The sequence below is a fragment of the Vicia villosa genome, linkage group LG2 (assembly GCF_029867415.1).
Source record: "Vicia villosa cultivar HV-30 ecotype Madison, WI linkage group LG2, Vvil1.0, whole genome shotgun sequence".
NCBI classification, from domain to species: Eukaryota; Viridiplantae; Streptophyta; class Magnoliopsida; order Fabales; family Fabaceae; genus Vicia; species Vicia villosa.
In genome coordinates, this window is record NC_081181.1 from 25,175,505 (window position 1) to 25,186,810 (window position 11,306).

Consider the following 11,306-nt stretch of genomic DNA (forward strand, 5'->3'; position numbering starts at 1 on the left):
GCGGACCTTGATCCCTTAGTTGTGGATTGTAATATTTTAATGGAAAAGTTTGATAATGTTTATGTTATTTTTATTAGGAGAACTGTCAGTGTTTTTGCTCATAATTTAGTTGGTCTAGGAAGGAGGATTGGAAGTAGAACTTGGTTGAGATTCATCTCAAATTTGTCTGATTACTATGTACCGTCTTCTATTATTATTTCAGTTTAATGAAACGAGTTAGTTATAAAAAAAATAAAAATAAAAACAATTGTGAGACTACTAAAAAAAAAAAAACCAATTATGAGACTAATTAGACTTTCTATATAGCATTCATAGTAATATATGGACATGGTACGAAATCGGACTTTCTATATCATTCATAGTATATATGGACACATGGTACGAAATCAGAGTTAGACCAAGTATCGTAATCAGAGATAGACCAAGTATTGGAAGTCGAAAACAGACCTAATTTTTAACCCACTATTGATTATATGGAAGCTGGTCTAATTGACTAGAGAAACCACTCTTTAATACTATTATTAGACTCCGGCACTCATTAGACTCAGCATTTGAATCTGCTCATTCAAATCTTAACCCTATGAAGCACAGACTCTATGACAAGGGCACTACAACCGCAACACGCCTAATCGAAGAGATATTTGTGCTTCATAGATCTTAACTCATGTTGATAAATAAACCAAGTCCTGCTGGATGGAAAAGTCTTACCTTCAAAGTGAAGGTATAAGCAAATTTGAATCCAAACAAAGCGTAGAGAAATAAACAATTTTACACATCCAAAAAACCCGTAAGATAAATTTTCAATTGTCTGATTCATTCATTGGTTAATACAAAAAAAAGATTATGGTTTAATTCATTGATCTAATACAAACCAAAATATAGATAATTCATCCAAAAAAAAATCTCAAACCAGTCTACACAACATTGTAACGTGTTTTTAGGCTGTATTGCCACGATATACAAGCATACTAACAAATTAGTTACAATTAACAAGCACTAACATTTGTCATTTCAAGAAACAAATGAACAATAAAAGTCATACAGCCTTTCTGATCGGTAGCAAGCTGATTTGAGTGATGAATTTCCCTTCTTGCGGATCAGCTGATTATATGATTCCATGAACACAAATGATGGCCAACAAACTCTGTTTAAGCCAAATTCATTCGTCAATGAAATGGTACCATACAGCAATTTCAATTAAAAATGAATACTAACTTTGCATTATAGTCAAGTAACATATTCCTGCCAAGGCCTGCTGAGTGTATGTATGTATGGGGGGAAATATGATAGACTGAATCAAAATGTCAATAGCACACCATCTTGGAAACATCTCTTAATTCTAGACCCTCTCCATTATGGGTTTGAGTGCTGTTCTTGATCTAAATTTCCTCTCCAGATGATTATCTGTTCATCCTTGAACAAGATAGGGACACATGGCACTAAATCCTGTGCTAATAGGAATAAATTTAAATACATTAGGCACAGCATGCACATTTTATTTTCATTCTAAAGATTAAGAGCATTGAACTTTACAGACATTATTCAAGTGAGAGAAAGTGAAAGAAATTGATTCAATATTCCTTGAGTAAAAATGATGAATGAACTATCCGGTATATAGGTGCGGATCTGTGTCGTCCTGTGTAGGAGCAAAACGGAATTAATGGATGAAAATGATCCATAACAAGTATTAGTCCTCGAAATTGACACAAGGACTCAATAAGCCCCGCGAGGAAAATCAAGGAATGTTCAGATTGAAGATGAAACACTAGTAGTTGTACACCGCCAGAATTACAGGTGTGAACCAGGAATTGTGCAAGTTCTTACCGAAGGCATTTCACTTTGGAGTCGTAACTGCTAACAGAAAGAGTATCTTGAGAGCATGCATGTATATCACGCCATTATTGAAATAGATGGTAAAAATCATTTCAAATGTTGGGGTAGATAACACTGGATATGAGTTCTTTGGTGACGGAATTGATCATCCAACAAACCAGGATGTTGTTTTTGCAGAGGCAATGCAGGTACAAGGGATCATCCTCACCCGGAGTAGATATTGATCCATCGCCAAATTCGAATTTCTGATTCTCTGTGTCAGACTACACTCACCTCTATTTACAATAGTATATAGAATAAATACAATAAAGACTAATTGATATTACTAGCTAATTCTAATTTAATAATAAACTCCAATCCTAATAATAAATATTTGGATTTGATTCTTTGATTTTAACACTCTTCCTTAAGCTCAAACTTACAAAGTTTTAAGCTTGTTACAATGGGTGGATGTACTAGAGAAAAACAATAAAAACTTCAGAACTGTAGCGGAAAGTTGTAGAGCTTTCGGAGGTGATTGTATCAAAGACATTTATGCTCGCCCGAGGATTCTGAATGTGGCTACGGTGGTTTCAAAAATGAATCTCACCGGAGAAAGTGCAATTGATTGAATCACAGCTGGATGTGGAGAGAAACATGCTGACGAGAAAGAAAAGCACCGGATGAATGTACACAACATGCCGGGAGCAAGATGAAATGTCGATCTCGGATGCTAGTAATGCTACTCATATGATATGGAAGTAGAGAGAAAGTGAAAGAGATTGTTTGAATGTTGATGGAGTAAAAATGATGAATGAATATTTAGAGAGGCAAATAGCTTTAAATACTATAGTTTAAGACATGTAACTAGTTAAATTTAAAGAAAGGGGAGGTGAGGATTAATAGACATACCCTTAGTTTGACTCCAATCTTTTTGCAGTCAGACATACCAACATGAGTGCAGTCCAGTCTAAGAACCTCCTCAGTCTTAAAAGCTTCCCTGACCCTCTCCACCACATTGACATAAACACCATTCCTGGCTGAACACGAAAAATCATAACTTAGAAATTCCGATGATAGGTAAATCTACAACAACATATACAAAAATGGACTTACTGAGTTTCATGAGAGGATGAGAGTTAAGTCCCTTGTTTCTCAATAATTTAGTCTCGTGATGCGTCAAAGTTTGGATGACATTGTTGACAAGCTTAGGATATATCGGAGCATAAGGCTTCCAGAGCATAAGCGGTATAAACGGCCGTTTAGTGGGGTCATAATGTCGTCCTCTGTACAAGAGGAGTATATTGATGTTTCTGTAGATGATTTTGCCACCAGATTTGTCCTCAAGATGGAAGCAGATGTTGTCCATATCTAGAGTTGGCACACCCAAGCACTTAATCCTCACAGCTTCAGCCTTTTTCCAATGGTTATGAATGTCATCCAAACTGTTGTGAGTAACTCCACCTTTACCCAAATTGATTTGTCTAGAGCAGTCGCTGTGGCGGTAGCGCTCAACCAATTCGGACACCTCCTGGTCCTCTAGTGGGGCTCCTAGAATCTTGTTACGCTCCTCTTGAATTCTGTTGAGGTCGACTTGATGCTGAAGTGGGGCAGATGTGCCTGTCCACTTGCGGTCGAGGCGGCCTGGTCCGAAGGGAGAGAATTTGGGTGATTCGCGGAAGCTGATGGGTTTAATGGAGAGGTTGGTTTCGGAATACGAGTATCTGAAGTGGAAGGGAAGATCCGATTTCCGAGGTGCATTCGCTGAACCATCTCCTTTTTTATGCGATTTCAGAGGTACATTTGGGGGACAATCTCCTTTTCTAGAGGGAGAGAACGGCGGATCGTATAGGTCGTGGGGAATCGATTGGCAGAAAAACCGGCGACAGCGGGTCGGGAAGGAAAACAGAGAATGCTTCCGCATTCAGACTAGTATTCTTGATTTCAACACCTCTCCTAACACTTTAACCAAACAACAATGGTGCCTAACTTTTGAAGTCTAACTAGTAACTACTACCGAAACAAAAACAAAAGGGAATTTCTTTTGCCACCCTCCGTATATTTGAATCATTGCATCAGGCCTCCGAACTCATTTTTCCAACGTTTTTTAATGGAAATTATTTTTTATTTATTCATTGAAATTTTTAGAGATAAATCTTCAAAAATGTTAAGTCGAAAATTGAATATATCACCATTTTGTATCATCATCTCTCTCGTACTTCATTCATTTTCCATAATTCAAAATCTTTAAAAAAATTTATTCGAATGTTAAAAATGTGATGATACCGGATCAAGAAAATGTGAGTGTCCGTTTAAATTATGTGGATACCGTAAGGAGGATGATACATGGAAATTTAATGTGATTTCTGATTTTCATAATCATGCATTACAATCAAACCTAACCGGTCATCCCATTGTATGTCATCTTAAATCAGAGGAGAAGAAAATTGTTTCGGACATATCTTAAATTAGCGTGGTGCCTAAAAATTTACTTGCATATTTGAAACGAAAAAAAGTGTTTCAAATATTAAGCAGGTATAGAATGCGTGTTATCCAAACAATATCGTGATAAGGGGTCCAAGATCCAAAATGCAACAACTTTTGAAGCTTTTGGATGACAACCACTATGTTTCTAGGTACAGAGTTTGTGAGGATAAAGTCATTGTACGCGACATATTTTGGACTCATCCCAAAAGTATTAAGTTGTTCAATATATTTTCCATCGTCCTCATAATTGATTCAACGTATAAGACCAACAAGTATAGGCTCCTGCTTTTGGAAATTGTTGGTGTTACATCTACATAAAATACTTTTTCAGTGGGTTTCACATTTTTGGAATCCAAAAAAGAAGACAATATTACACGAGAATTGTAAATGTGCAAGACCTTATTAAAGGACCAAGAAAACATGACAAAGATAATTGTCACAGATTGAGACATTGCACTGATGAATTTGGTTGCAAAGGTGTTTCTTGCATCTTATGCATTACTTTGTTGATATAACATAACAAAAATGTGAGAAGTCGACTCAAACTCGCGATTGGAACCAAATAAATCAAGGGTGAAGACGTAAAAATGGTCAAACCATGTGTGGTGGTTGAAAATATACTTGCTGCATGGACTGGTATATTAAATTCATCCACATAAGACTTGTATGTTGGCTTTGTAATGTATTTTAGGAGTGTGTGTTCCAAATATCCAAATTTCTTAAAATACTTTGAGAGTACTATTCTTCATCAAGTGAATGAGAAGATTGTTTGTGCTTGAACCGATCATGTTAGACACCTCGGCAACACAACAACCAACAGAGTCGAGTCTGCACATTCAACATTGAAGAAATGGTTGGGTGATAGTAAAGGTGATTTTTGTAGAGAGTGGGACGCCATGAACCAAATGCTTCAAAACCAACATAATGAAATACAAACAACTTTTGGTTGAAGAATTACTGTGTTAGAACACATATTCAAATATAACCCCATATATTCACAGTTGGTTAGCAACGTATCTTGGGCGGGATTGAATTTCATTTTGCACGAAATGAAGGGAGCTGAGAAGATAGGTTTGGATACTTATAAGTGTGGATGTACTCTTAGGAAGACTTGAGGTTTTCCATGTACGGTTTGTCTTGTAACACCCCATATTTTCTAATTTTAATTTAATCAGAAATTAAATTATTATTTAGAATTATTTGGTATTTTATTGAATTATTGGAGAATTATGGATTAAGGGCCATTGGGCCGGATGGTGAGACTAGTAGTATGGAGGTTCTAAGTGAGTAAGCCCATTACTAACTATTTTATGTTTTCATAAAATAAGGGAAATAAGGAAAAAGAGTCAGAACGTGAAAAAGGAGAAGTTGAAGAGACGAGCTGAGGAACGTAAAGAGGAACCAAAGAGGAAGAGGACCAAAATCAAGAATTTGGCTAAGGTAAGGGGGACTCTTCCAATTACCATCTCTTATCGTGTTATGAATAATAGGGCATGATTAGGGATATTGTTTGGGTCAATTTGATCATATGTCAGAGTTAGGTTTTGGGATAATTTTAGAAGAAGTTGAATAATTGACGAATACCTCTGTGAATTCTATATAGAATTGTATGTTAATTGATGTTTGTGTTGTGGGTAATGTATCAATCGTTGTGTTGTTGCGTTCTTCCATGAACACTGAATCTGAGTTATGGGTTTCCAATAATTGGATAGAAAGTTAGGTTTTAATGTGTAAAGCTGACATAGGATAATAGATTGATGAAATTGGATGAATACCATATGTTAATGTGTGAAAAGATTGTGTTTTAGACTTAAAATCGTAGCCTGTTATGAGTGAAAACGAGTGGAAAACGGACTGGTGCGAAATTGCACATTTTTGGAGAAATACTGGTGTTTTGCGTATGAGAATTGGTGATACGCGTATGGGATGAGGCCATACGCGTATGGGTGTGTTGATACTCGTATCGGAAATTTCAGTGTAAAATTAGTCCTGTTGATACGCGTATGGGATGGCTGATATGCGTATGAATCTGGGTGATACTCGTATGGGAGGTGCCATACTCGTATGGCTTTTGTGTGTTAAAATTTTGTTTTGTGATTTTCTTCGAAAGTTCAATGATGCGTAACTTTTGATCCGTAACTCCGTTTTTAGTGCCGTTTCGAGTATGATGAACCTTATGAGATAACCTATGAGTTTAAATGATAAAATAAGGTGTAGCTTTCAATTAATTTTGAATTATGAATTTATTGCTTGATGAATGATGTATTATACATATTGAAGGATAGAAAAACACTTAGAAAGGGGGGGTTTGAATAAGTGTGACTTTAAAAACTCTTAAGATAAAAACAATGAACACAATATTTTTATCTTGGTTCATTGTTAGCGAAACTACTCCAGTCCACCCCCTTAGAGTGATTTACCTCACCTGAGGATTTAATCCACTAATCACACAAGATTACAATGGTTTTCCACTTAGATACCCTCTAAGACTTCTAGAGTATTCTGATCACAACCTGATCACTCTAGGAACACAATGCTTAGATACCCTCTAAGACTTTCTAGAGAATCCGATCACAACTTGATCTCCTCTAGTTCTTTACAAATGAATGTAAACAAATTCTTACAAGAGTTATACAATGCTTCTTAAAAGCTATAATCACAACTGTGATATTTCTCTTTAAGTTTAAGCTTAATCTCACTAAGATATTACAACAGTAATGAAGTGAGGTTGAAGATGAAGTTTGAGAGCTTTTGAATTTGACAGCGTTTCTGTATATTTGCACAAAGTGTTGTATTCAGCTTCTCATCAGAACTTCTATTTATAGGCGTTTGAGAAGATGACCGTTGGGAGCATTTAATGCGTTGCGTGATCCGTACAGCATTGCATTTAATGTTTCACTCTTTTGTCAACTACCTCGAGCCTTGCTTTTCCTACTTTAACTGACTTTGCCTTTAATAGCTTCTAACGTTCCTTTTGTCAGTCAGCGTAGCCTGTCATCTTGTACTTGTTTCTGGTCTGATGTTTGTATAAACAACGTTTGAATATCATCAGAGTCAAACAGCTTGGTGCAGAGCATCTTCTTGTCTTCTGACCTTGAAGTGCTTCTAGCGTGATACCATGAGAACTTCAGTGCTTCTGCTTCTGATCTCAAGTTCTTCTGATGCTTCAGTAGACCATGTTCTGATTCTGCTTGACCATCTTCTGATGTCTTGCCAGAGCATGTTCTGATGTTGCATGCTGAACCTTCTGAGTCAGTGCTTCTTGCGTTGATTTGTGCATACTCTTTATATGTTTCCTGAAATAGAAATTGCATAGGATTAGAGTACCACATTATCTTATACAAAATTCATATACATTGTTATCATCAAAACTAAGAATATTGATCAGAACAATTCTTGTTCTAACACATATATATGATGAGATATGACAATACATGCTATGTTTTAAACATGATTCGTATGATGATTTGTTTGATTGTGTAATGGAACTCATGAGATATTTCATGTGATGATATGAGTATGATGTGAATACTTTATTTGTTTGATGGATGATATATTGTTGACATATATGATGGGATGTGACAATATAAGATGTGTTTGAAAACATGATTATGCGATGATTGTTGAGAATTGTACAATGATGATTGACTTGTTTTGGAAGATGTGAATACATGTATATTCTTACTTTTGATGATGATGATGATTAGTGTAATACATGTATGTTCTGTAATGATGGTGATGATGATTGATTTGTGATGAATGATGCTGATACATATGAACATACTTAATAATGACGATGATGATGATGATATAAGTATGTTATGTATGTTGCATTCATTGATAGTCATTTGATAAGGGTTGAATCCTAATGATGAAAGGATTCAGTGAAGGGCATGATTCCCATTGTGTGGAATTTGTGCTGGCAGGGCCGTATCTGGACGATGTTAGATCGGTTGGTGGGTTATTCCCATTGATGATGTCTGAATGTACTTCATTGTTATGATTGGTGTTGTGTGTTTTGTGTGATGATGTATTATTTGAATATAGATGGATTGGGTGAATAATATAACTATTGATGTATTGTTATTTATAATGCAATAATATTTGTTAATTGCGAATGAGACTCACTCTTACACTATATTTTTCAGATTGAGGATAGCGGCTTCGACTCAGTGAGGATTAGCTCATGAGTCAATGTGTTAGTTAGCGTCGGGTGTCATGCTCTGATAGATGTAACACTGGGGAACACGATGTCTTAAGTTTATGATAATAACTCTGTTTTGTTTTATTCATTTTAAGGATTAAAGCATTGATGATGTGTGTTGGTTTGATGATTTATTCCGCTGTGTAAGCATGAGATATTTGTTTATGAGTTATGTTAAGATGTTTCTTCAGTGAATGCATGACATATGTCCGATGATGTTTATTTTATTATGAATTGTGACGCCCTTGTGCATGTTACTCTGATTTATTTAATTAATTTCCGCGGGGTTTAGAATGGTGTTACAATAGTGGTATCAGAGCAGGTCGTTCTGTCTGGCCAATTGTCGAGTCAGTTGAGTTGCGCGACAGTTGTATACTGTCGGCGTTCTATTCCTTGGTACGCGACATGTGAGTGAATCACTGTCGGTACTTGTTTGTTTTGTTGCAGGTGTTGGATTGAAACAAGTGGGGGAGAAGCTTCACTTCTCAGTTATGTTTCAGTTGTAAGATGATTGACTCAGTAGGCTGTTGTTTGCAATAGTGCAAGCATTGTTGGAGTTGTTGTTTCCCGAATCAAAGGTGACTTGGAATTAAGACTTGACTGGTAATTAAGTTGGAGCATCTTGAAGGAGGATAATTAGATGTAATTGATGATTATTTGTGGGAGAGGGAAATTAGAAAGTTGCAATGTATCAGCTCTGTTGGTGGACTGCGAAGTTATCAGTTGAGTAGCCTTGCGTCTCGGAAGAGGTTCAGTTGCAAGTTTGCAAAGAGGTTCGCTGTCATGATGTTTCAGAAATCGAACTTCTGCGATGGGATGTGTTGCTCAAGTTATAAGAATGTTTGGAAGCGAAGAGATATGATAAAGGTCTGTATAGAATGTGATTGATCTGAAGAGGATGAGTTTCGGAGTGGAATTTCCGCAAGCAAAACGCAGGAAAGTTGTTGAATCGTTATGAAACTTCGGAAATTCATAACTGGAGTTCTAGACATCCGATTCGAGTTCTGTTTGAAGCGTCGGAAAGCTAATGAGATGAACTTTGTTATAAAAATGGTTGCATCAGCTGTAACAAATTTAATTGTGACAAGATGATGTTAGAAAGAGATGAAGTTACGGTTACACTTGTTCTTAGAACTAGACTTGTTCGTTGGTACCGCACGAGACGTTAGCGTCAGAGTTGAGCGGATTGAAGGAATAATTAAAGGCTTGTTGAGGAGAAATTTTAAAAATTAAGTGTACCATTTGAGGGGTTTTGGAAATATCGTTTAGAGTGTCGCCGCATGGCGTCGGTGTTGCATTTTTGGATAACGATTGGAAAATGCGTATCTTGGGTTCCGAGTGTCGGATTAATGTGCCGTTTGAGACTACGAAGAGGTGAAATTATGTTGTACCTTATGGGAGAGTTATAAATACAGTAGAGGTGATTCTATGAGGAGAGATTCGAAAGTCGGTTAAGGAAGCGTGAAGCTTGTTGAATAGGGATGCCTAATACTGCGATTGTTTGAAACGAAGTTGAGTAGAATATGTTATTTATGAATAAGTTGATGAGACGTTCGGTAATAAATATGATTTGAGTGACGATGGATTTTAGTGAGAATTGAATTAGTAGTAAAGGTGAAATAAACTTTAGAACGGTTGAAGTCGTATTTATGATGCCAAAGCAACGACATGTATAAAAGAAGAATTGTAGAGGATTTCTGACACCTATCGATGAGAGGAAGACCTTGTTGAGATTCCGAGTAGAATGATATTTGGATGCGAAATATGTCATGGGATTTAGAGTAAAACCACGAGTTATGAATGTTGTCGCAGTCTTTTGCTAAGATGAGGATTTTGATTTGGAACGAGATGGATAGTAATGTACGAGTATATTAGTGATTGTGAAGTTGGAAGTACTTAACAAGCGTGTGACGCTAAGTGACTATGAAGTGGATTGTGTAAAATGTTTGGATGTTGTTGTCTCACCGATAAGATCCAATGAGAGGGAAGCGTGCGAGTTGTAAAGACTCAAGGTGAATTATTGGGCTATGACGATGTTAATGAGTTTGAGTGCAAACTCGGAAGGGACACTATCATGTAGTAACGACAGTTTATGCTTAAATATGGTTGTTGACTATCTATTAACAAATTTAGGACTTGATCACCCTAAATCTCTTGTTGGTAGTAGATGGGACCATATAAATGGGATGGACTTGTTTTATTACCTTAATGGTATACGTCGTGATGGATATTAAACCGTGAGAATAGTCACTCACCATGCTGTGTGAACTTATGAAGAAGTGAATATGAAAGAGTGCAACATATTGGACGGTGACCTAAGACGGGTAATCAGAGTCGCGCAACGAAAGAGTGATGTAGAGTAGTGTTATGAGTATTACTCGTGGGTAGTGAGGAATTAATATATCGGAAGCCTACGTAGAGAATATGTATTGATCTATATGTTGGATTTATAATCTAGTGGAATAAAGGATGTCGTTCTGGAGAATTGGTACTCTTTTGAACAATTTCCAAGATGATGAGTATGTTATTGTGGTTGTACGTAGTTAACGAGTATGTATTCAGCGAAGTTAAGACGATGAGTTAATACTATATGATGCTATAATAATTTCGTGTTGTTGTAAGATGTTACTGTAGATTCCAGATATAATGAGGAATTATAATCTATGAAGGACGAAGTTGATTTAATTCTTAGAGAAGAGCGGGACTCAGTTTGAGCTATTTTGTAAGAAATGGTATATTGAGGCTGATGAGTGTGATTATAATTACTTGTGTGTACTCATTGTGATGGCTAGAATGTTTAAAT

General features: G+C 36.4%; 1 protein-coding gene across 4 annotated transcripts; it reads right to left on the minus strand.

Moving 5' to 3' along the window:
* Window positions 1–862: 862 nt before the first annotated feature.
* LOC131649680 (CRS2-associated factor 2, mitochondrial) lies at window positions 863–3,842 on the minus strand. 4 transcript variants are annotated; one of them, XR_009298241.1, is made up of 4 exons: window positions 2,929–3,841; window positions 2,725–2,852; window positions 1,216–1,446; window positions 863–1,144 (listed from the first exon to the last, which is right to left on the minus strand). XR_009298241.1 is itself a non-coding variant. In XM_058919432.1 (3 exons), exons 1-3 carry the CDS (start codon window positions 3,734–3,736, stop codon window positions 1,440–1,442), a joined length of 948 nt encoding a protein of 315 aa, XP_058775415.1. In that variant the 5' UTR covers window positions 3,737–3,842; the 3' UTR covers window positions 863–1,439. The 4 variants fall into 4 exon arrangements, 3 of the variants coding, with proteins under 3 accessions (XP_058775415.1, XP_058775413.1, XP_058775414.1); XM_058919432.1 differs by having other exon boundaries at window positions 863–1,451; window positions 2,929–3,842; XM_058919430.1 differs by having other exon boundaries at window positions 863–1,446.
* Between the last annotated feature and the right edge of the window lie 7,464 nt (window positions 3,843–11,306).